This window comes from Aaosphaeria arxii, assembly GCF_010015735.1.
Source record: "Aaosphaeria arxii CBS 175.79 unplaced genomic scaffold BU24scaffold_5, whole genome shotgun sequence".
NCBI classification, from domain to species: domain Eukaryota; kingdom Fungi; phylum Ascomycota; class Dothideomycetes; order Pleosporales; genus Aaosphaeria; species Aaosphaeria arxii.
Window position 1 is genome coordinate 1240775 of NW_022983478.1, and position 23801 is coordinate 1264575.

The 23801-nt window shown below is 50.1% G+C and overlaps 7 protein-coding genes across 7 annotated transcripts; 5 read left to right on the top strand and 2 right to left on the bottom strand.

Moving 5' to 3' along the window:
• Positions 1-1776: 1776 nt before the first annotated feature.
• Positions 1777-3041, top strand: BU24DRAFT_371273 (retinol dehydrogenase 12). Its single transcript, XM_033524461.1, has 2 exons — positions 1777-2636; positions 2695-3041. Exons 1-2 carry the CDS (start codon positions 1912-1914, stop codon positions 2954-2956), a joined length of 987 nt encoding a protein of 328 aa, XP_033382919.1. The 5' UTR covers positions 1777-1911; the 3' UTR covers positions 2957-3041.
• Positions 3042-4025: 984 nt separating this feature from the next.
• BU24DRAFT_423487 (uncharacterized protein) lies at positions 4026-5161 on the top strand. Its single transcript, XM_033528266.1, has 2 exons — positions 4026-5048; positions 5121-5161. The coding sequence occupies exon 1, from the start codon at positions 4155-4157 to the stop codon at positions 5022-5024; it is 870 nt and encodes a 289-aa protein (XP_033382920.1). The 5' UTR covers positions 4026-4154; the 3' UTR covers positions 5025-5048; positions 5121-5161.
• Positions 5162-5606: 445 nt separating this feature from the next.
• On the top strand, positions 5607-7829 carry BU24DRAFT_451583 (uncharacterized protein). Its single transcript, XM_033531125.1, has 4 exons — positions 5607-6423; positions 6489-6817; positions 6879-7012; positions 7075-7829. The coding sequence occupies exons 1-4, from the start codon at positions 5949-5951 to the stop codon at positions 7751-7753; spliced, it is 1617 nt and encodes a 538-aa protein (XP_033382921.1). The 5' UTR covers positions 5607-5948; the 3' UTR covers positions 7754-7829.
• A 119-nt stretch (positions 7830-7948) lies between these two features.
• On the bottom strand, positions 7949-8871 carry BU24DRAFT_216686 (uncharacterized protein). The gene has a single exon (XM_033522007.1). It carries the CDS (start codon positions 8655-8657, stop codon positions 8148-8150), a length of 510 nt encoding a protein of 169 aa, XP_033382922.1. The 5' UTR covers positions 8658-8871; the 3' UTR covers positions 7949-8147.
• A 2565-nt stretch (positions 8872-11436) lies between these two features.
• Positions 11437-12479, top strand: BU24DRAFT_216704 (uncharacterized protein). The gene has a single exon (XM_033522008.1). The coding sequence runs from the start codon at positions 11540-11542 to the stop codon at positions 12173-12175; it is 636 nt and encodes a 211-aa protein (XP_033382923.1). The 5' UTR covers positions 11437-11539; the 3' UTR covers positions 12176-12479.
• A 1111-nt stretch (positions 12480-13590) lies between these two features.
• BU24DRAFT_463364 (uncharacterized protein) lies at positions 13591-14274 on the top strand (the record flags this gene model as incomplete). Its single annotated transcript, XM_033532113.1, has 1 exon — positions 13591-14274. One exon carries the CDS (start codon positions 13591-13593, stop codon positions 14272-14274), a length of 684 nt encoding a protein of 227 aa, XP_033382924.1.
• Positions 14275-14316: 42 nt separating this feature from the next.
• Positions 14317-15815, bottom strand: BU24DRAFT_423493 (uncharacterized protein). The gene has a single exon (XM_033528267.1). It carries the CDS (start codon positions 15697-15699, stop codon positions 14332-14334), a length of 1368 nt encoding a protein of 455 aa, XP_033382925.1. The 5' UTR covers positions 15700-15815; the 3' UTR covers positions 14317-14331.
• Between the last annotated feature and the right edge of the window lie 7986 nt (positions 15816-23801).

Below are 23801 nucleotides of genomic sequence, written 5' to 3' on the forward strand. Positions count from 1 at the left end.
GTATCGCCTAGTCAGGTGTTGCGTTCTGCGTGGGTGAAGTGCTCTCAGGCTGAGATTTAAGCTTTTGGTGTGATATAGCGCACCGGGTTGGTGGTCGCCCAGCGGTACGGGTCGAGCAATGCCAAAAATAGCGCTGAATCGTTCGCACCTTTTTGATCATATATTTACTCGTTATACCCCAAAGCGATGCGTCTGCTATAACACTCGAAGACATAATGCCTTTTTCTTTTGTTAAATCTTTTAAGCGATCCAGGTTTGTATTGGTGTATTTGCGAAACAACTAGAACTTGACGTCGTTAACCGACCTCCTCTTGAGATAGCGTTCGGCTGGCCGGATAGCCCCTTCCCCTTAACCACAGCGTTACTCAATGCAATTGTCATGCTGTGTGCGTGCAAATGCAAGCCTTCAATATCTCATTCCAAGAATTGGCAAGCAGCATTCGAATTTACGTGTTTCACGCGACATCTTTATCCTTTAGGCTGTTTGCGTAGCTGCCTATAATCGAATAGCGCTTATACAAAGCGTGCTAGTCTACATGTTCATGTACTGTGTAGAAGGATGGCTTACGATAATGCAGCAGTTGGCGCACTCATCCCGCGATCGACGGCCCGTGTAGAAAGTCTAAAGGGTAGTGGACAATCACATAATTCGAAGTTGAGTGGCTGGCCAACCTTCAGTTGATGCAGGAGAGCGCCACTTCGCCAGCGCGTAGGGGTCAATTTCCGATACGAAATTTCGACATGGGTCGTCGTGAGACTTGGATAGTTGGATTGCATTCGGAGAAGACCACCGCGACTTATGTATGGTCAACTATCAGCTCCATTTCAATAACGTTGGTGGTTGATGCCAAACGGAAGGCAGATGACTATCCTCGATTGGAAAGACGAGAATCGTCTTGCGGAGCGGGTGCTTCCGGTACCACGCGTTGCCCAGCCATGTCCAAGTTCTACTCAACAGGGAGAAGCGAGAGCCTATGGATGAAGATTTTGTGTTCACATGCGCGTAACCGTTCTGAAGCAGTAATAGTACATTAAGGATAGTCTACAATTTCCAGGCGTCACACCTGATGCTGCTAGCCATCAGTATTCTCAATTTCGTGCTTTTACTGTTAGCAAAGGACGATCTGCTTCGTCGAGAGCTGTTTCTTGTTGAGGAGACTATTTCTACAACCCTCGTACATTGAGCTGTGCTTTAAGGACATGAGCGTTCGCTATGTATTTAACACATCAACGGAAGAAATTTCGACCGTCTATAACATATTCCGGAGGAGAGACATCGCATCTTCTCCGGTGTCTAGAGTTACTACACCATACACAGTATGATGTCTTCGGGCCAAGAGGAGAGAGCGGACTTACCGGCGATTAGCCCCGCCTGCAAATCGTCCGCGGCTCCTAGATCTGCCCAGCAAGATATGCTAACGATCAAGTATCTTCAATATCGTTGGAAACGGGTAATCTGGATAGTTGAAGTCTGTTCTACAGGTGTGATAGTTGTGGTGGGGGAATGTTTGGTTGGGGCGACGGAGTGAACCAGCAAGCGCCCACCAAACGGTTCCCTTTGTACCATCACCAAAGTGCATATTCTATTCTTCATTGTAATATATCATTCTACTTTCTACAAATTTTCAGGATCCGAAATAATATGAACAAGGTCTAGTTTCCAATGATTCGTAGGTTTCGTTTCATGCGAGAGCCCCGATGCCCTGGGCCTAGTGGTAGGCGGAGTTTGCGTCATAGATCCGAGTTCGACCTCAAGGGTCCGACTCGTTGACGGCTTGATTTCACGCCGTTGTCGTATCTTGCGAATGGTATATAATAACCTATCAATCATGACGAGACCGTCAGGTTTCAAACAATAATCAGCTCACAATCCACTAAATTTTCTCTGAACAATCGAAAATATCAGCAATCATGCCGACAATCCCACAGTTCATATACAATCAGCTTTTCAACACACCAGTGAAACCGGACGTCTCATTTGATGGAAAGACCGTCATTGTAACCGGATCCAATGTTGGCCTTGGAAAAGAAGCAGCCCGCCACATCACTGCTCTAGGTGCAGAGACAGTAATACTTGCCGTGCGGTCGCTCGACAAGGGCAATGCTGCTAAAGAGGAGATCGAGAAAAGCACGGGTAAACAAGGAGTTGTTAAGGTCTGGCAACTCGACATGTCGACATATGATTCAGTGCTTGCATTTGTTGCGCGGGCACAGAAAGAACTCCCCCGGCTCGATGTGGCTGTTCTAAACGCCGGCGTCAACCGCACCGAATGGGAAGTTTTCGAAAAGGACGAATCCACCATCACAGTGAACGTTGTTTCCACATTTCTCCTTGCTCTTGGGCTTCTTCCAAAGTTGAAGGACACGGCGAACCGCTTCAACGTCCGGCCAACACTTACAATCGTCGCATCGGAAGTCCACTTCTGGGCGAGATTCCCTGAGGCCGATGCTCCCATTGGCAAGATCTTCGAGCAATTGAGTAATAAGCCAACAGAGATCAAGGGCGACTACATGGGCAACCGATACCAAGTTTCGAAACTATTGGACGTTCTATGTACACGCGCAATAGCCGATCGCAAAGCAGCGCAGGCCATACCTGTCACAGTCAATTGTCTCAACCCAGGATTCTGTCACTCGTAAGCAACCTTAATCAACCCCACTTTCTGCTTTCAACATGTCCTAATATAATTACAGGGAGCTATCGCGTGAGTATGGTTTCGGTTTCAAGATCGTGCTTTTCCTTCTCGGGCGAACGACAGAGCAAGGAAGCAGGACGCTCGTCCATGCTGCAGCGAGCGGAGCTGAAACTCATGGCCAATACTTGAGCGACTGCAGTATAGAAAAGCCGAGCGACTTTGTATTGAGTGGAAAGGGCTATGAAACGCAAAACCGGGTTTGGGACGAACTTTGTGCCAAACTAGAGGCTATCAGCCCAGGTGTTACGAAAAATCTCTGATCGCTGCCATAATGAACGTGTATATTTTAAGATATCCCACCTGGATCTTCCCTTCGTAGCTTGATCTTTGGTATATTCATGAGCCATAATTCGTGTAAATTTAACTTAACTGTCATTTACATTCTGCAAACCAAATTCCAACCCTTCCTATTTGTTCCGATTCTCAAGCAACGTAGCATTGCCAGTATTCGCACCTACTATTCAAAACAATGCCAAAATTTAATGCAAACGATCACTACATCAATTTTGAGATCTTACAAAGGACACCAAAATGATCTACAAGTAGATCCAAAGACTTTAGCCAGTCCACCGGATAATGCGGTACATCCTTCGCGGGTTATAATTAGGTACCGCGATGGCTAGAAAATGGCCATTGACATCACTGACTCGCAACATAGTACTCTTATAGCAGCGAATCATACCGGCGATGTGGAGTACTTCTACCTGTGGGACAGCAAGGCTGGCAGATCCCCCCAAAACAAGCAAAGTTGAACAAGCTCGGGGATCAAAGCCTTGCCAAACCCACTGCAAAAGATAACTAGTGGAAGTCCAACAACACAGGATAAGGGCCGGCGCGAGAAGCCTCAAACGCCAAAGCCACGAAGAAGCCTTGCACAGATTTCGGTTATTTCCGTAATTTTGAACGATCCTCACTATGATTGTCGAGGGAATGCGATCGTATAGGCTTACTACGTCACTGGCTGAGCATTGTCTTGGCCTTCCAAATTTCCAAATGTAGTTTAGCCCACTCACGAGCTTCCGCTCATGTTGATACTTTACCGAGTGAGGAAATATGCGAACATGGCAGTGTTGACGATGTCGAAATTCCAGCCATTCAGTGGTAGGGACAGATATAAGACGACGAAAGAATGGCTGGATGTTGGTTGTTTCATTGGCACCACTGGCACACACAGTTGCATTCTTTCACGACCACATCATTCACATTTACTACTACGAACGTTCATCATGAGCTCAGGTCAGGATGGTAGACCTGTTGAGGGGAGTGTTTACATCTACGCTCCAAAGCATGTTGCTGCTATAATTTTTACGGCAATGTTCGCCATCTCTGGCCTTATCCATTTGTTCCAATGCATGTTCGTATACCCTCAACTTTTCCTCAAAAGCTGCACTGCTAACGATAATTCATAGTCGATACAAGTCCTTCAAGGTCACCGGCCTCCATCCCTTTTGTTGCCTCATGTTCACGGCAGGATTCGCTTGCCGTGTCTATGGATCATACCACTACGATAACATCGATGTCTACGTCGCAAGCCAGATCCTGATCCTGTGTGCGCCACCGTTGCTCGAACTCGCGAACTACCACATCCTCGGACGAATCATGTACTACATCCCATACTGCGCACCACTCCACCCCGGCCGAGTCCTTACAACCTTCGGTGCTCTGTCATTCTTTGTCGAGATCCTCAACGGTGTTGGCGTCGCTTGGATCTCGCGCCCGGACGCGAAGCAAAGCATCATCGACATCGGTCACATCCTCATGAAGGCATCCCTCTTCCTACAATGCATCGTCATTGGGCTCTTCTGTGTCATCGGTGCAATCTTCTGGCGCCGCTGCGCACGAGCCGGCGTCTCTAAAGTCAAGGCCGTCCAGATCCCCATGATCACTCTGTATACCAGCATGGCGCTGATTTTCATCCGCTGCGTGTATCGTCTCGTCGAGCACTTCTCGATCTCCAGCGCGCCCACGAAACGGGACGAAGACTTCGACCCCATGGACCTAAGCCCTATCGTCCGTTGGGAATGGTACTTCTACACCTTCGAGGCGGCGCTGATGCTTTCCGCCATCGTGCTCTGGAATGGCGCCCATCCCCGCCTGTACCTACCCGAGAAATACAATGTTTACCTCGCCCAAGACGGAAAGACTGAGCTCTTGGGACCTGGCTGGAAGGAGGATAGGCCTTGGCTCGTCACCTTCTGCGATCCTTTTGGTTGGTTCTGGAAGCCGAAGAAGACCGAGCAGAGGCCATTCTGGGAGGAGAATGACGGGTCGGAGCCGCTTGTTCACAAGGAGCGTCAGCACCTGCAGCAGCATAATGAGATGGTGTGAGTGAGCATCGCGACTGGTGTTGCTCTTTTTCTGTTAGCTTGGTTCGGGTGATACAGTCTCCACTGCGGGGTGTGGCGGGATGGATTCTCAAAATACCCTCTGCACCTTGTATTCTTGCTTTTTTTCTTATTGTTTTTCTCATGTATCAACATCTCTGTGGCGTTTGTATTAGCGAATAGTCTTTGTAATCATGAGTCTTATGGGATCCGATGGATATCGGAGTGTATTTGGCGATCAGATAGAGCATGTATCACGAAGTTCCTGAAATCTTATTTCAACAACTTGAATCCTTCACAGCCCTAACACGCTATCTGCTGTCGTCTTTTGTGATTCTCGGGGCATAGAGCCGTCTTTAGTAGTTTTCCGGCCCATAAAATCTGGCGCTAGGCCAGCGACCGCGTACTGGCAGTGGTCACTATTCGGCCATGGCGTCATCCTGCGTCTGTGGCTTCTACTATTTTGTCGCAAAGGAGCAGATTGAGGTGTGAGACGACCTGGCATAGATGATGTTGGCAAGGCCCTTAAGGCTTACAATGGTGGAATATCCAGCTGTCCAGAGATCGCATTGTTCAGCTGCATTGTTCTTAACTAGGTGTAGTATCTCTATCAAGATCGATGCGCGATGTGTTTGCTTTCATCTTATGTGATTTTACCTCGCAGTCCAGTTGTCCAATAGGTTTAGCTCGTTCAACCGGCCAAGGCTCACTGCCTCGACACCGCCCCCATATCGTCGGGAAGCACAACTGATTATACAGCGATCAAGGGACCCCGTCCGAGCGGCTGCGGACTGCGCAATTCGCCCATTTCGGCAACCCCGTATCCATTTTATATTCATAAGAACGCGCTTTTGTCCCTTTACGTTCTTTTTCTTGGTATATTCACCCTAGACTGTGAACGATTAATTAGAAGAGCTTTTCCAAAACAATGTCAGATAAGCCAACGAATCAGAGACGGCAATGTTGGGCGTGTTTCAAGAGACGCATTGTCTGCGACTTTGGGCTCCCAGCGTGTAAAAAATGCCAGAATGCGGGGATGGAGTGCCCCGGGTACGATGAAAAGAAGCCTTTGAAATGGCTGGAGCCCGGCAGGGTGACCTCTAAGACACGGACGAAACGAAAGATTCCAATCGAACCGGGAAAGAAGGTACCGGGCGGGAAGAAGAAGAACCCTAGAGACGATGAAGAAATACTGAAGGAGCCGCCGCCTGGCGCGGGTACGACGCTTGTCTACCGTGGAACGAAGAGTAGTGCGAAGGTGGAATCGCTGTTGCTCAAGGGCAAAGTCAGCGAAGCCATCCAATATGTTACCGACATGGGATTTCTTTGCGCAGATATCGAGTTTGTGCCGCGTAACAAATTCAGAGATGTCACCTCCGAAGTCGTGGACGCTGTAAAGTTTTGTATGTTGCCAACCCGACCTACTCGTTGCCTTGTATTTTTGGAGATAGCTAACTTGTCATCGCAGATAATGACAGACTTTTCCCACATATGTTGGAAGTCTTCCAAATGGCGCCTAGCCCGCATGTTATCCAATTCCCTTTGTCGGCCTTGCATCATCTGCCTCTGGCCATCAATCATACGTTAGTAGGCTTCGCCCTTGGGTATCGCATGCACTGTAATGAGCTGCCGCATGCGGAAGTATGGTCGAAGGTATACCACCATCGAGGATTGGCCATTCGAAACCTTAGCGATATAATCAATCGCTGTGAGTTGACCAAAAAGATCGAAAGTCGCAAGCAGAAGATCCTCCTAGATACAACCATAGCGAGCATTCTTGTCTTCTTATGTGGCGAGGTATGTAGTGCAGCCAAAGAACGAGCGATGTTCCGAGCAAAGACTAACTTCAGTTACAAAGCTTCAACAATGCGCTTCGCTGAACTGGCGATACCACATCGATGGAATGTCGCGACTAATCCAGCTGCGGGGTGGCATAACGACGTGTTGGCACGAGTCTCCACATGCTCGATCGGCTATTCTGATGTTCATCATGTAAGTATTTCTTCGCAGGCTCCCCCATTCTTTGTAGTCTCATGGTCTAACAACTCTCGTAGGATCGGCGTTTTTGCCAATGCGACCAGCCCAGCAGACGATCATATGGAGATTGCGCCGCATCTGGAACTTCTCAAGTTACTGGACGAGATGTACGACGATCTATTTTCATACTGTCTCTGTCCAGGCCCTCTCTTCCAAGATGTCGTCTGCATCAACCACCTGCGAGCGCAAGTCGCGGCCGGCGCAACAAGCACCACAAGTGGCCAACTGGTAGCACTGGAATTATTGATGCGTGTCGATTCCTTCTCGCCGGTGAAATGGGCCAAGGAGCGAGACGGATTTCATGAAGAGTTCACGATCCTCGGATCGCTGTGGCAAGCGGCGGTGATACTGTACTGTATTAGTTCACTTCAACAGCACTCCCTCCTACACCCGACACCCCAGCTCCAGGCTATGCGCGCATCATATGGGGACAGCATATATGGCTTGATATCGCAGGCGGTGGAAAATCCACGGACAAAGTACTTCATCGCGTGGCCGTTGGTGGTGGCTGGCGTGGAGGCAGCCGATCGTGGAGTCGTGACGCAAGGTTGGGTGGATGAGCGACTCGGAGAGGTCAGCAGATACACTGGCACTTCCGCTCCGTTATTGGCGAGGGCTGCAATGAGGAGGTTCTGGAAGTCGGAGCAGAAAGAGTGGGAGGATTGTTTTAACAAGCCTTTTGCTTTTGTGGTATAGTAGCTGGCAGGACCAGATCAAATAGACGTTGAAATATTGGTATATTCCACTCTGCGAGATAATCGAAATATCCTCGTGAAGGCAATGTATGGCCCTCGTCTTTCGTGCATCGTGCAATCAGATATCACGTGAATAGATCTTTTAGGTAGAAGACTTTGTGCGGGGACTTTAACACTATTATAATCAAGCAAACCCTCTCCTCAATGGGAGCATGGGGAAATTTTCTTTAGAATCATACCAAGCTTAATGCTCAAGCTCAATGCCCACAAATTTGCTCCACCGAACTATCGCGACAGGGACAGGCGCCTAGTCTGCTGAACGTCCATGTCAAGGTAGTCACATGGTGGTCTCCTCGAACTAAAGCATATTGACCGGCGGCCACATCACATCTACCTTACGAAAATTGGACGTAACGCATCCGAGGAAATCTTTGAGCGATGATCGTTTGACATGGTAGAACGGAAATGTCGCATTCTGAAGGCAATCCTTCCAAATTCCGAACTGTTCCATGCAGACGCGTCCCGGAGTCCAGGCCCCCACAAACTCTATCAGTTCGGCGGAATACGAGGTGTAACCATAGTTTTAGCCACCGCAATACTACCGAGGCCGTGGCGGGGGACGATACCGGCCTGTCAAACAAGATAGGCAACTTGTAGAGCTTCGGGCGAACGTCTGGAGTGCGGCGATCGTGGAGAAAGTTGGAGATCACTTCAACGTCCCGGTGATCCAAGCTTTGGTGGGTCAAGATATGGGGAAACTGTGTTGAACAAATCGCTTCGCGCACCGAGAAACTTGCGTTGGAATTAAAGCTGGCTAGGTACATCGTACGAGAACTGCCAGTGGCACTGCACTTGTTTGTGGCAATGGCAATTTCATCGGTCTCAACCATGGCGATAGACATCATCCCGCTGGAAACAACTCATACGAGCAAAATCGACGCAGCAGTAACTGCTGTGGCAATAAAATTCGAAAAGTCTGAAGAACTTTTACCGTCTCCAACCGAACCAAGATGCTCCGATTGTCAACCAGAGACACTTCTTGGAATTTCCAAGTTTTGCCTCATTAGGAATGTGACAAGTCCCAGTTCCATTCAGGAGATTGGAAGCACTCACGCGCCGCGTACTCAACTTGAAGGTACCGTTATTCAGCTCGGAGCTGTTACTCGTAGCAGACGAGAATTGATGGCTGTTTATGGCACCCTAGTGAAGACTACGAAAAGAGAGTACCTGAACAAGGGGTCTGCCAGTCATGTGGGGGATTTTCCGCCCCAGAATCCCGACTAGAAAAGGTACTGAGGTTTAATTCCGCTAGTACACCATTGCACTGCCCCCTTATCGACCTTCGAGAAGTATCGGCAGTGGTCGTTTCGAGAAGCACGAGTCGAATTGTACCGGAGAACTGTCAAAACCGGGCGCTAGAAGAAAAGAAGAACTAGTGTCGAGGACCGGCCACTCGGAATGGTTTCCTGGCACCCTGGGAACTATGGCGGCTTCCAGAAAATTGTAGAACCTCCGATGGCGACATCGGCATTCCTTACCATCAAGACTTTCTGCGATGGATATGCGATTACAATATCTAAAGTCATTCATAAGTCATAAATATCACCTGTAGCTCTGTGTCTAGGCTCCAGCATATTTGAGTTGATGGACCATTCTTGAGCGAGAGGCAAATCTAGATGTCGAGCATCGAAACATTGCTATTTGAGTATTTGCGCACCGACGGAGTACTTCTTCAGGGAATGTGTCGCAGGATCAGTCATGATTCGGTGATACATTCCAGAAGGAGGAAGGAAAGGGGCCATGACAATTAAGAGGCACTTAGAGGCGATTACTGAGAAGCAGACCAAGCAGCGTCAAAACATGGAACCGGTCCTTGAGGCGTACCACAATTGACTGGATGTCCAGGCAACCGTGATGATTCTACGGCCACAAGACACGTGTGGGATGACGGAGGGCAGCACCAACTAGCGAACACCTGGTAAATCGCTGTAGAGCACGCCGTGATGTTCGCTGCATGCTCGGTATGCGATGCATCGATGGCAGATCTCAGGCCTGGCCAGCCTATCCTTCCGCAAGGCCTCTGGATTTGGAAGTAGTGCAATGACTGTAGAGTTGTTGTCATAGATCGCCGACCAGGCTACTAATGAGATATAGCCAATTGAAAAGGTCGGTATGTCACATACTGCACAGCGAGGATCGGGAGTGCCACCAGCATGCTACCAGAAAGAGACTATTGTAAAGGAACGGATGTAGACGTGTCGACAACCTGCCACACGGTTCCATGCCATGCTTGCGGTAATCTTGGCAGGCACAGCACACGAGGTACCAAGCACCACACGTGTGCAGTGACGATGATGGGAGTGTCATCGCATGGCCACGCGCTGGAAACCAGAGTTTGCTCAACGGTACACCAGAAGTTCTGTTATGCGATGCGGAACCAGACTTGGTTTGCAAACTTGATGAGCAAGAGTCTTCTCAGGAAGGCGGAGCGCATCGGCCATTGTCAAATTCTTCTCATGACTAGATGAGCATGAATAATAATGGGAAGGGAGGCGATGGAAGGGTTCGGGGAGAGTTGCGGAAGAAAGTCTTTGCTGTGTAGTGTGTAGTTGGCAGTGGAAGGTAGAACGGAAACCCCGAATCGATTGCTGTCATATCGATAAGCCGGCAGTTCACCGGCGATTGCCACAACAGGCTTAGTGTCCAAAGACAAAGTCAACCCTCCATCATGATCTAGCCAGACAACCACCATCCTTTTCCTTTCAACCGTTGTGCTGCCGATCTCTGGTTCCTGTAAAAATCATTCACGCCTAGTGTCCACCGCACTCCTCACTAAGTCGTAAGCTCTTTGCGCTGCTATCGATAGGGCGGCAGCTACTGGCTGTTATCACGCGCGGCCCGAAGTCAAGCTTCCAATCCATGGAAACGCCCACAACGCCTCCCATTGTCGTGCCGTTTCATTCGACGTCAGATCGACGCAGGCCCACTTGACCCCAGCCAATGCCATGGCCGTTTCACGCCGATCTCACACGCCCGCCAGGTACCAGATGCGCCATGTCGTGGCTTTCTTGCACCCACGCGAGCGGTACCTGGAGACTTGAGACAACTACGTCCTGCATCAAGCTGTACCTCTTTGAGATGTTGCTGCCTTTGGGAAATTGAAACCTTTCAGCCTGGTGGAGGACACTCATGTGGCGCTTGGTCATTGGAGACAATGCAGACAACGCATCCCCCAGACGGCTTTCAACCTTCAAAGACGCCTAGACATGAAGAGTGGATAATGGATGGGGAAGTAAACCCAACAAATCTGCGCCAAATAGATAAAATCTCTCATCCAAGTGGCTCTAATTCGGAAAAACTGGAGAAAATTGGAGAATTAGAGATGATTTTTTCCCTCTAGGTCGGGTTGGCGCATCTGGCCGGGAGACTTGCCGCTCTTCCCCACGAGGCACTTGGTGCAGGTCCCGAGTAGGGCGGCGGAACCAGGCTTCGGAAATGAACACTGAGTGAGACGGCGCCTTCCAAGCCCCAGAACATTGAATATAAATTGATCCACTTCCTCGTCCATTATCGAACTTCATCAATCACTTCAGCAGGTCTTTCTCTGATCATCTTTTGTCACTCTTTGACTTATTGTCATATCTTTCAGAATCTTTGTCAAGATTCATACCTTCCTTCAGTGTCTATCAAGAACACAAACAATCTTTTCAACAACCACCACGTTCCTTCGAATTCGAACAATTTAAAGAAGATTTGATATCTTTCGATCATTCTCTACACAGCCAAAATGTTCTCTTCCATCGCCACCGCTCTTACCTTGGCCTCTGTTGCCGCTGCCACTGGCGTCTCCATCACTCCCCACGACAAGTTCTCTTCCTCTGTCGGAGTCTTGGGCTGCCACATCGACACCAACCGTGTCGCCTACTTCCCCAGCTTCCCTAGCTGCGACAGCCTTTGCATCAAGGTCAAGACCGATAAGGCTGAGCTCTTCCTCCTCCAGATCGATCAGTCTGGTGGTGCCCACGACATCTCTTATGATGCCTGGAACATGCTCAACTCTGGCGAGTCTGCCACCTCGAACCCTACCATGGGCGGCGGTATCCCTGCTGAGGTTACCCCTGCCGACATGAGCGACTGCGCCGACCTCATCAAGACTCCCGATGGCAAGCTTCCCTTGATGGCTGCCAACTCCATCGGCTTCTACGTTGGCTGCGGCGCCGACTCCTGGGTTGGCAAGAACTCTGCTCTCTACAACATCCAGAACTCTGCTTGCACTATGGGATTCAACGAGGTCTGCGAGCTCGATCTCAACGTCAGCAACCAGCCTTCTTGCCCTCACATGTTGGGTGCTCAGAACCCTCTCTCCGGCATGACCGTCGAGGACATCAACTACGGCACTGGCAAGCTCAGCGCCGCTCAGTAACTTCTTCGTCCATCATTTATGGCCATTGTGCTACCAATCTTTACGACCGTCTTTACGAATCTGTTTATAGAAAGCCTTTTATGATTCAATGCTTCTTTGTATATATATCTCTATACCCGCTTCAGAGCCTGCAGCGCCTGATGCGACAAACAAACACAAAGGCTCAATAGGAGTTCCCTTTGTCAACATTCATTTCGAAAATGAAAAAGTCACTCATTTGGAACAATCATTTTATCATCTTCTCAGCTTACATTCTCTTCGTGCATTCGTGAAATTTGTTTTGTGAGATCTCAATATGGTCTGATGATCCTTCGGGGCGGAATTTTTTTCGCAATCTCCACAACATGCATGTCTCACTTTTTAGTCACTCCCTAAATCTTCCCCCAGCAGATGTTTACACAACATTAACCGCCAGGACACATGAAACACAAAACCCAAGAAAGATATTTCGAGAAGAAGCCCGAGAGCGCTTAATGGATTGTCTACGGCGCTTTTTACCCAACCAACACCGATGATGTTTTCCATTACCGATGGTAGTGGTTTCACCAATGCTCAGTAACAATAGCCTTGTCGTTGGATTTAGGCCCGGGATCTTCACTACACAACTGCACAACCATCCGTCTTCCCGGCTGATCGCCGTGCATTAAAACAGTATTACAAAAATCTTTGTTGCCGATCTACAAAAGCCCGAAATCTAATTCGTACTTGAGAAGATAAATCTTAATTCCCTTTCACGACATTGATTATGAGCGACAGGAGCGCATGGAGATGGGCCCACAACTAACGTCGCGCAGGTAATTCTCTCCATGCCTGTCCTTTCCCTTTGACGCGCTCTTCGCTCCATGAAATCCTCCATGTTGCCCATTATTCCAGTCGTCCATAGTTGTGCGCAATGTTTGATCTGTCACGACGAAAATCTCCACTACTCCAATTTAGGCATGGCGTTCCAAAACCAATCGCCTGGCCCGTGCTTTCGATTTCCTAATCGGGTCATCGCAGGAACCATCCATCAAAGATGCGTGGCTCTTCTTTCTTTCTAGAACAAACGCACCCTCATCACCACAAACCATCGACTTTGAGAAGAAAGAAGAACATGTCGGTATCGAAATCAAAGAAAAGGTATGTCACAACGAAACAGCAATTTGGATCCTCCCAAGATGCCAAGTAACACGGTGCGAAAGTTGCGCCTTCACTCGCCTCAACAACGGAGTTGCGCCGCTGAAGCCTCATAACCAACATCATCTGTCTACCTAATCTAACTGTTTACCTGGAGAGCTATCACTGATTGAAGAAAGAAAGACACTTCACTCACGACAAGAAACGGACAAGCCAATCCCCCCTACGCCGCCGGACTCACGACCAACGCCCCCAACCCACATCAACACAAAGTCAAGTTCACTTCAGCATCACCAACCATGAGCGCCAAAAGCCGCGCCAATGCTCGCCACCGCAAAAACCGCGCCGAAGCCAAAAAAGCCGTAAAGGCACAGTTCGGGCGTATCGACACCAAACCGAGGGATGTCCGCCGCCTGAAGAAGAGTGTGCGGCGGCGCGACCGCGCGGCGCGGGAGAAGAGTACGCCGATCATGCCGTGGCTGCGGGAGCCGGAGTACAAGGTTGGGCTAATGGGGGAGGTGCGGAAGGCGAGTTTACTTGGGTTGCCGACGGAGTTGAGGCAGAAGGTGCTTGTTGAGACGGTGGTATGGGGTGAGTTTGAGTGGTGTGTTAAGGAGTGGTGTGGAGTGCTGAGTTGTGTTGCGCCGCTTTTGAGGATGGATGTGCAGGTTGTGAAGAAAATTTGGGAGAGGGAGAGAGAGGAGGTGAAAAGGGACGAAGTGGAAGCGGGTAGGACGTGGTGGTTTGAGGATGACATCAAGCCGTGTGGGTGGTCTTCGGGGAAGAAGGGTCGGGTTTCTACTGCGATTGTCAAGAAAGGCAAACGCAGGCCACATAAGTGCTGGCGCTGTGAGGAGAGGCATTACTTGAAGGAAGGGCAGTGTCCACGGGCATGGAGAGACCCGCAGAAGTGGTATAAAGAGACCACGCGGAGGGAGACAAAGAACGAGCAAATGCCAAACAGGATTGTATTCGACGACTAGCGAGACTAATCGTCCTTTGTCTATCACACGCCATGAAACATACATTGAGGGCATGTTTTAGGTTTGTCTACCAAACGCCAACTTCGCCTGACCTTTGTCGCTACTATTACCACCACCGCCTTTACTACTACTACTGCCACCTCCTGGCGGCCGCCCCCTACCCCTTGTTGGCTTCTTATCTGAGCCTGACTTGCGACCAGCGATCAGTAGGTTCGATTGGTTCCGTTGCTCCTGGCGCATCTCTTTGGAAAGATCCATGGCGAAATGGAAGTCCTCATGTTCTGCCAGTTCGGCCGTCGGCAAGTGAGCATTGCATCGGGAACAGAAGAACTTTTCTATGGTCGGTTGGCGGAGCACGTGATTCTCTGACGGCATGTGCTCTGTTTCAACCTCTTCTTCACCATGCTGTCTTGAACGAGTTGGGATCTGGGCCGAAGGAGGAGTGCCAGCTCTATGCAATGAATCCGTACTATCTTGACGATCTGGGGTCGATGGACGTTCGAAAGGGGAATCAACATCGCCGGTTTGAAATGATTCAAGATCATCGCTTTCCTCTGGCATATGATCGTCCTCAGAATCACTACTCTCTCTTGTCGACTCGCGGTGAGCCTTCAGCACAGCCCGAGCGGCGTCGAAATCCCGTTTCTTCTCATCTCGTGGACCAAAAAAATTTGCGATGTTACCTTTCTTCCTCCTCTTTGCTGGAGGGGGTACAGGGCCCGAGTCTGACGCGGGACGTGCCGCTGAGAACATTGCTTTCGCTTCTGCGCCTCTGACGAGGAAGCTTCCTATCCCTTTCGTGTTTGTGACTCCATCCTCGAAACCGCCAGCGCTCAGTGACAAGTTTGCGCATGGCCAGGCCCGCCCGTCCACGACTACCTGTGCCAAAAGATTCTTTGCAATATCGAACAGCAATTCCTCTGTGAAAGGTTTGCCTTGTGGAATGGGACCCTGCCTACTCCTCGTCTGCGCCCCTTGCCGGTGGTGCAGATTGAGCGTCTTTGGCCTCCGTCTGTTCTCCAACACGCCTTCTTCCACACATCGCGAGTATATATCGGCAACGAAGATGCGCAGCCACCGCACGCCTTGTTCAAACGAATTGATGGCCGGTCGGAAGGATTTGGCTGAAAGCATGCTCTTGATTTGTGTCCTCGGGTTCACTTCGCTGTTATCCTCGCCCCTGATAGTAGAATATAGCCACGTCCCAGTATCGTCCCCCAACCTCTTCAATTGCTCGAGAGGCTGCTTTAACAACTCCGTGACCGAGTCTGTCCCAAACATAGCCACGACCTCGTCTCCCAACTTCCCGCCCAGCATCCTGATCTTCGTGAACTTCATTTCCCCCAAGAAATGCTCCACCGCCCTATTCCGAATGACCGTCTGCTGATTCGGCTTCTTGTACCCCGACCCCAACTTCGCCAACATCTTATTCCTCGCCACACCCCCCGAGCACGTATACCCCAACTCCTCCCTGACCCTCCTCCTCACGTTCCTCACAATCTCCGACGCAACCATCAAGCAAACATCATCCCAATCCGGATCCCCATCCTCCCCGTCCTCCCTCCCCGTCCCAACCAGCGCATCCTCCCCCCAATCCAGCACCGTCGTCGGCACCTTCGGCAGGTACTCACTCAAATCATCATACGGCGGCGGGCCCCGCAGCTCCGGAAACCTCTCCATCAGCACCCCATGCACCTGCGCACTCAAATCCAAAAACACCTCATCAATACTCGCCTTCTCGACCCTCTGCGCCCCCTCAGGCAGCGCATCGCGGATGCACTTCAGAATCCCCCTCGACGCCCGACGGTACGGATCCAAGCTGACCTTGTGCGTCGCGATGTTGCGCGCCGCGTCGTCGTGGTACTCCCACTGCGCGTCGCCCTCCCGCCACGTCGCGACGTGTTGGAGGTGTAGCTCCGGACACAGTTTGAGCGCCTCGGTGGCGGTGATGTGCCGGGAGAGGCCGAACGCGCGCGCGGCGTAGTTGATTGCGATGAGGCCTTGCCATTGTTGGACGGCGAGGGGGGTGGTGGGCGGGAGGCCGAGGCGCACGGTTTCGCATTGCGCGTAGAAGGCGTCGAGGTCGACGTGGGCGATTGTGCGGAGGGGGGTCGTGACGCTGAAGGTGCGGAGTTGGGAGAGGTGTTTGTAGGTGTAGCGGGATTTGGGGAGGCGCCGCGGGGAGGTTAGGGAGAGGGGGGAGGCGTCGAAGGGTGGTGGTTGTGGTTGGGGGCAGGACATCGTGGGACGGTCATGTCATGGTGGGTGTCGTGGATGTCATGGGTAGTTTGTGGGAACAAAATATGAAGTCAAAATGTATCGATGTTTTGAGATGAATGTTTGACAAGGGTTTGGGGTAGGAGGGGAGGTCGAGAGAACGCGAGAACCCGCGGTCCCGTGCCTGCGCGTCATGCCCTTCCATTCACCTCACCAAAACCGGGGGCTCAGAAATCTACTTTGGTACCCGTCCCTATGAGTCCACGAACCTCAAGATACATTACAAATGTTTATAGTTGAAACGCGATTACATGTATGGGGAATTGGATTTTGTTCATATTTCATCTTGTCATGGTTTTTTTTTTCAATGTTCAACGTTCTCAGCAGAGAAGAATAATGTCGTCATCGATCCAAATATCAACAACAGACGTCTAGCAATTTCATGAAACACTCAACAGCATATCTACAAATGCTACACGAAAGTAGTACTTGAACATATGTTACAAAACAATCCGAATCTTATAAGAGTGAATCGACGTAGAAAAAGTACACAACTTTCATTTTATATTATTTTCTATTCAATTAACCGTAACTACAAAGTAGTTGTAAGAAGCAGAACACAGGATCGTTGCCTTCTGTAATTCGCAAATCATCAATCGCCCATACACCCGACAACGTCGTCGCAATCATGAAAACCCACGCCGTACCTCCGCTCCATCCATCATCCCAACCTCAATAAGCATGAAGCATCTGGACGAAATTGAAGGGACGCCTCAAGACCTACATTTCACTGATCGACGACGCACTGCGTAAGCAAGAAGGTGGAGCAGCCCAACGCGGGAAAGCAACACACGGGAATCCCGGGGGCAGGGGAATTTCTGTCAATGCTGGGAGAGAAAGAGAGAGAGAAATGAAAGGTTAACTCAATGCGGATATCGAACCGTGTGTTCTAGGACACATTTCCGGTTGCGAAAGAAGATGATGATTGTCGTTGCCAGGGCACAGGACGGGACCAGGAAAGGACCGATTAGGGTGCGGTTCGGTCCGTTAACGTGCGTCATGTTTGGTTGGGTTTTACAGCAACGTCTGGGACGGCATGTCGGTCGGTCACGGTGTTTGGTGTTTGGGGGTGACCCAATGTATGGGGAAGACTGCATCCGATGCGTGTGAGGTGAGGATCAGGCGTCGCGATTCAGTGATGGCGGATGCACTGCGGCAGAGCTTCGGCGTAGAGGAGGATGCCGAACGGCGGATTGAGTGAGGCCTGAGAGGCATGTTAGTATGGGGAGAGGTGGCCTAAACGAGATACCGTTTGCCCCCGTGGAAATGAACGTCATGTCAAGAGATTCAAGAGTCAAGAGTCTTTCTCTCTGTTTCTAGTGGAATGTCCACCTAAAAAAGAGCTTGCGGGTTTCACTCTTGGAGTTGTGAGGGTATGTATGTGTGGCCTGATGATCGACATATTGGTCGCGCCGATGTCCCTGTTGTAAAACACAACATATCGTTACAGTGCAGGCATTTCCCCGCGCCCTCTGGAGCTATCGACGATTCCTTGGAGACAAATGGCTTTTGTGGTTGTACGAAAGTTAGGTTAGGTTTCAATAAAGTTCGAAATAGCATGTTCAATTTCCCCCATACTTCCATGTTGTTTTACTGCATGGCTGCTGGACCATTATTGGAAAAGAAGTAGGCCGCCAGATCGGGATTAGCCTCGTTCAAGACGACGACGACGACGACGAGCATCTGCGGGAAGCGTCCCATGGATCCCGAAGCGAGCGTCGTGTTCGAGAAGCCCTCTCTTTTTTCCCGACGTTATTTGTTGACTGCAGGGTTGGGAAAAGCGCAGTCGGGCATCCTTCGGCCAAGCGATGGGATGAAGGCCCAAAATGATACCTTACTGCCCGTCCAGAGGCGGTGAGGCTCATCTGCTACTCGATCACTTCAACCTCTCATCTTACCAATGCTTCGATTAAACAAGACGCCATGAAATTATTTCTAGTGTGCGTACGAGGTCTGGAGCCTCAGAGTGGACGGGGTTTTCCACCGCTCGTAGCGAAAGATGGGTTGCGTGGTTGATGCTCTCCGGGACGGAGGATGAGGACACCGCCAGCATGCATGCTGCAGCATCAGCAGAAGCAACAGTGCTTTCAGAGGGACAAACTTTTGATGGGAAGCGAAAAGGGACATAGGTCAGACTAATATGGACTGCATGTGTAGCCAGACGAAGGTAACGGGAGGTGGTGCAGGCGAGATATATCGGTCCTGGACTCTGTTTGGACGTGGTCGGTTACAACGAACGTTGTGCGTCGCCCCGTCTGTGTCAATTGTTTCCTGGACTGGTTGCACGACATGCAGTGTGAAATACAGCTTCGTACAGCTTGGTGCAGCATCGAGACGGCTAGTTGCGTCCTTGTATCACAATCGCACGTGTCGTATCTCAGTGGTGCCTGACAAAGGGCCGTCTATGGCCAGCTGAGGTTTCCCGTGATACGCTACGACTGAGCGGGGGGGAAATATAGAGCACGCAGTGTCATTGCGGAGCCCGACTAATTGGCGACAGCCACGATGTGCGGCGGAAGAGGTGCCATGATCGATGGGCGATGGTGATGGGCGATGATGCAGAGGATGCGATGCGATGTGATGGGTGAGGAGGTAAGGATGGCATCCGTAGTGTATCCATCGAATGGACAGATATTCGAAGACAAATAGTGGTTGCAGAAGCTTCGAGGATGGAGCTTGCTCATGCGAAGCGGCGGGATTTTCTCAGCCCAATAGTGGAGTGCTACTATTCCTTCTCTTATAGCGACCTGGCATGTCCGAAAGGGCGTTCTCCTGGGGATCGATCTTTGACGGGCAGCATGCAGTTGTGCCCAAGTGTGAGAGTGAGGAGGATGAGGGTGCGTGACTGCGTGTAGTGATGGAAGGGCGTTCCCGGCATCGCCAAAATGCTCCGCGGACGTGCATGACGGGCGCTTGCGAACCCGGGAATCGGTGTGAGGAACAGGGAGAGGAGAAGTTCAACATGGCCGAGGCATCAATGTATCAAAGGTACATCTACTGTGTACATACTGTGTACATACATGGGCAAGTTGCCAATTGAGAGAGAACGCATCGATATGTTTTGCGGTTGTGCGATGGCAAGTCACAAGTGGGGATGGGAATGCTGGGGATGGTGACATCTTGGAAGGGGGGTTCACAATTGTGACACATGACCAACCGTAGTTACTGGTTGTTAGATACAACTGTTTACACAGGAGAGAGGTGGGTGAGTTCCTGGTGATACCTCAAACGCTCATATCAGGTATGACCCGAGGGATGGGTTGACAAGGATGATGGGTATGGTGGTCTGCTTATTATTATATTGTATGAGCATCGGTCGGGAAAGATGACGGAGTATCATTCGCGTGAGGTTCTGGAGGATTCGTCGTCAAAGGCCGATAGATGATGTAGGAGGCCGTGGCGTATGTGGCTTGAACCCTGGACGAGAAGACGGTCTGCGATTATTTTGCTTTTTTGCTCGATATTATCTATTAAAAATAATATTATTTATTCCCGAGACGCTGAGTGGTTTTCTGAGTCGTGAATTCCTCCACCATGGACGGGAAGGGAATAGATATTCGTTCACGGTATCCAGAAGATGAGAGGCGACGAGACGTAGTGGAACAGTACTGGTACTGGCTCTCAGTCTTGATAGGCTTTGTTGTCTCGCCTAGTGTCCGGAGTACTGGAGTGGTTAGCGGGTATGAGTTGGGTAGACATGGGCCAGCCATAGAACGATGATGATAATGAACAGAAGACAAGGACATGGACAGGGCAAGTCGAGGCTGCTGGACACTGGGCATCCGTACTGTTTTAGTGTCGGTACGACGTAGTTGTGTGAGGCTTGAGGCAGTTAGTTACCTGGGTAGTTGTAGACCATCCTCGTACCTTACCCGTCTTGTACCTTAAACTGTGTAAGAATAAGACTGACTGGCGATGGTTTTTTTTCTTCCTTTGCATTGATGCCCAACGCCACTGGAACACCGCACACACGCACACGCGCACGCACACTCTTGCAGTATCTACGGAGTACTACAGTCTACACAGTACCTTCATACAGTAATGTAGTAATGACTAAAGTACACTCTTACTACCTGACCTACGCTTAAATCTTTACATGTACTCACAGACCTAACCTAGGTGGCCTTCCTTGGACATTGGTGCCAGCCTGACAGCCTGACGACAACCTGACCGGGCAGCCTTCTCTTCCTACCCTATCGTCATCGTCATCACCTCTCGACTCTGGTCTCTATTGTATTTTCTCTTATATCCCCACTAATTATTGCATCCCGTCCACTAGAAAAGCAAACCATACGGCCGTGCTGTGCGGACCAGACCTGATACCATGACCGCGATACGCTTTGCTTCCCCAGGCGCACGCACGTTCGTGTCCAACCAGCCCTGAGCCTGGGCTGGGCGCGGTGATACCCAAACTCTCGATTGTTGAGTAATAATTAATGGAACGACGCCGAGTAGGTACCTACAGTATGTATCTACATAGATGAATGACGGTCGCCTCAATACTCTTCCCAGCGACGCGAAAAGGACGGGCACAATTGATTAATGGGCCGGAGTGTGGACTGAGAGTGGACAGGTGGGGTGTGTTGATTTCTTGGTGGATGTGAACATGGCAAAATCTCACGCCGCCACTCCTCCATACTCTCTGCTCTGTTCAGTTCTGTTGATACCCACTGCACTCAGCTAACTGTTGGAGTCTGACTGGATGATGCCAGATGATGCTATGCTAATGTTATGCCAGATGGTGGATGCAAGATGGTGAAATAATAATCCCAGAATGCCGTTTGCCCACTTGTCCACTCTTTTCGCACGCATAAACGCATCCACGTATACTCGCATACAGTCTTCCAGCCAATCAGGAGACTCAGTACCCATTCATGCTAGACCACATCCGCTCTCGCTGGCCACCACTGCACACTATCCACTGCCCATTTATTGTCCGCTTCATGTGCTGTAATATTACACCGTCCTTTAGGTAGGTATTTAATTATTGAAGAAGACAATGCATAAAAATGTAGGGAGAAAGGGAAGGACAATATATGAAATTAAGTAGAAACATGTTATGCTTTCCAACTACATAGTTATGAGTTTATATGTTGGGGTGTTAAGATGCACCTAGGTAGAATCGGCCAGCGTCGGGTGAACTGCTTCTACTAGCATTTTCATTCTCCCCCCCATAGCTATTGCACAACATCTATCTACGAGTAACTATCTATGTAATTATTGCAATTATTCTAATTACCTACCAATGTGTCTGTTTTCCTACACGTAACTATTCCTCTCCTTCTTTTTCGCCTCGTCTTTGCCCATCAAGGCTACGGAAACCTAATGGAGGGCGAATCGTTCCTCGGCCGCTTCCACCCCACTCTAACTCCACTCTACTACTGAATCTCTCCTACTCCTTCCGTTCGATTAATCCACCCCTCTCCACTACTTTACTACTTGTCCATCCTTCGTTGGTCAAGTCGACACGAGGGAAGAAGCAGAGGAAGGGAAAAGGAAGAAGACGAAAAAAGGATCATCCGCCTCAGCCTTCCCAACGTTACGGTGTTACGGTCAGGACTCAGGGCTCCTCTCGGTGTGAAACCAACCCATCGGCATTATTGAGCATTGAGCATTGAGCATCGACATCAGCATCAGCATTCAGCAACTGCATCTTCATCTACCATCAGTCAGTCAGGGTCTGGAATCTACATCTGTTCACTATTACGTCGTTCATTTGTTCTTTTTTTCTTTTTCTATTTCCTTCTTTTGATTTAATTCCTCGATAGTTAGCATGACCAGACCAGAACCAGAAGCAGGCCAGGCAGACCAGACCCTGTTTGTGTTTTGTCCATGCAGTTATTGCTGCTGATGCCCGACCGATTGTGACGTGCAGCGCCCCGTCCGTTGTTGCCTGTCTTGTCCCCAATCCTCCTCAGCCAATGATCAATCATCCCCTCCAGTGTTTTGGCCGCACCTTCCCCCCCTGCCCTGTTCTTTCCCACCCCACCTTCCTGCTTCCTGCACAGCTGCACGCCTGCACGCCTGCACCAGCTGCAACCTGCACTGCAGCCCAGCCCGTTCCACCACCTTCTGTCCCCTAGTACGTTCCTACCTAACTAACTAATACCTGACTACACTACACTACACTACCTACGTGACTACACTACCTACGTGACTGCCTCCAACAACGACCCCTCCATTCATTCCTTACCTCTTGCCTCTCTTCTCTTCTCTCCCTCTCTATTCTTGTGACTAACTACTCTCCCGTTCTCTTCAATTTCTCCTTCTTCTTCCCTCTTTCTACCACCTCACCTCCTACTCTACTCTACTCTACTCACTCTACCTCACACACCATCCCACTTCTCTCGCTTCAACCTCATCTAATTCTCTCGCCATCCGCTCCACCATTATCTACTCTCTACTGCAGTCATCTCTCTATCGCCAACCCGAAAGAGCCGCATTCTCCTGGTCCACCCCTCCCTCCCTCCATCATCCCCCTGCCCCTCACCCAGTCACTCTCAAATTCATACACACACTCTTCCTCCCTCCCTCTCTATCTATCTATCCCTCTCTCATCGTCCTCCGAGGTATTCCTCCCGTCGCCCGTACCGTCCGTTTCCACTTGGGACGGTTTCTGCATCTTTTTCCGTGCACGCATACCACAGCACATACTCCAAAACACCACCACCACCATCATCTACATACCTCATACTCTATACTCTTGAATTGACAAGACTACCAGGCTGTGTGTACATACTACATACATACATACCTGTCGGGCAAAGCCACCGTCAAAGTATCACTCTTGTACCTCCTACCACCGGTACAATTACATACTCACAGACACTCAAACTCTTCACACTCACACTCACACACGCAAATCCCTTGAAGGGGCTAGCCTTAAAAGAAAGACTTCTGCCCACTCTTTTCGTCTTTTTTTTCCACTCTCCAATCTACTCCAGTACTCCGTACTCCCGTACTCTCCAGAGACTCTCCTCTGCCACAGACCGTACGGAAACTCAGGTAACCAACCTTAACCTCTTGGACTACCCTGGATCATCTTCGGCCTACCCTTGTCCCAGTCGTCGGCCACCTCTTATTCCCAATCTGGACGCCGCCTGTTGCATCTGCACATCACGCCGCCCATTGCAAGCCCATCTGTCTCCAGCTCTGTCACAGGCCACCCATCAAGTGCCGGTATATTGGTCCACCCCGCAACTTCCCTGTCCTGCCTGCCTTTCCATCTGGATCTCTCTCACACTCTCTCC

Bases quoted from the DNA above. Each gene is read 5' to 3' on its own strand.
- BU24DRAFT_423493 (XM_033528267.1), bottom strand. From the start codon at position 15,699: ATGTTGGCGAAGTTGGGGTCGGGGTACAAGAAGCCGAATCAGCAGACG.
- BU24DRAFT_451583 (XM_033531125.1), top strand. From the start codon at position 5,949: ATGTCAGATAAGCCAACGAATCAGAGACGGCAATGTTGGGCGTGTTTC. The intron at 6,424-6,488 runs GTATGTTGCCAA...TTGTCATCGCAG, and splicing joins CGTGGACGCTGTAAAGTTTT to ATAATGACAGACTTTTCCCA. The intron at 6,818-6,878 runs GTATGTAGTGCA...TCAGTTACAAAG, and splicing joins TTGTCTTCTTATGTGGCGAG to CTTCAACAATGCGCTTCGCT.
- BU24DRAFT_216686 (XM_033522007.1), bottom strand. From the start codon at position 8,657: ATGATGTCTATCGCCATGGTTGAGACCGATGAAATTGCCATTGCCACA.
- BU24DRAFT_423487 (XM_033528266.1), top strand. From the start codon at position 4,155: ATGTTCACGGCAGGATTCGCTTGCCGTGTCTATGGATCATACCACTAC.
- BU24DRAFT_371273 (XM_033524461.1), top strand. From the start codon at position 1,912: ATGCCGACAATCCCACAGTTCATATACAATCAGCTTTTCAACACACCA. The intron at 2,637-2,694 runs GTAAGCAACCTT...ATATAATTACAG, and splicing joins AACCCAGGATTCTGTCACTC to GGAGCTATCGCGTGAGTATG.
- BU24DRAFT_216704 (XM_033522008.1), top strand. From the start codon at position 11,540: ATGTTCTCTTCCATCGCCACCGCTCTTACCTTGGCCTCTGTTGCCGCT.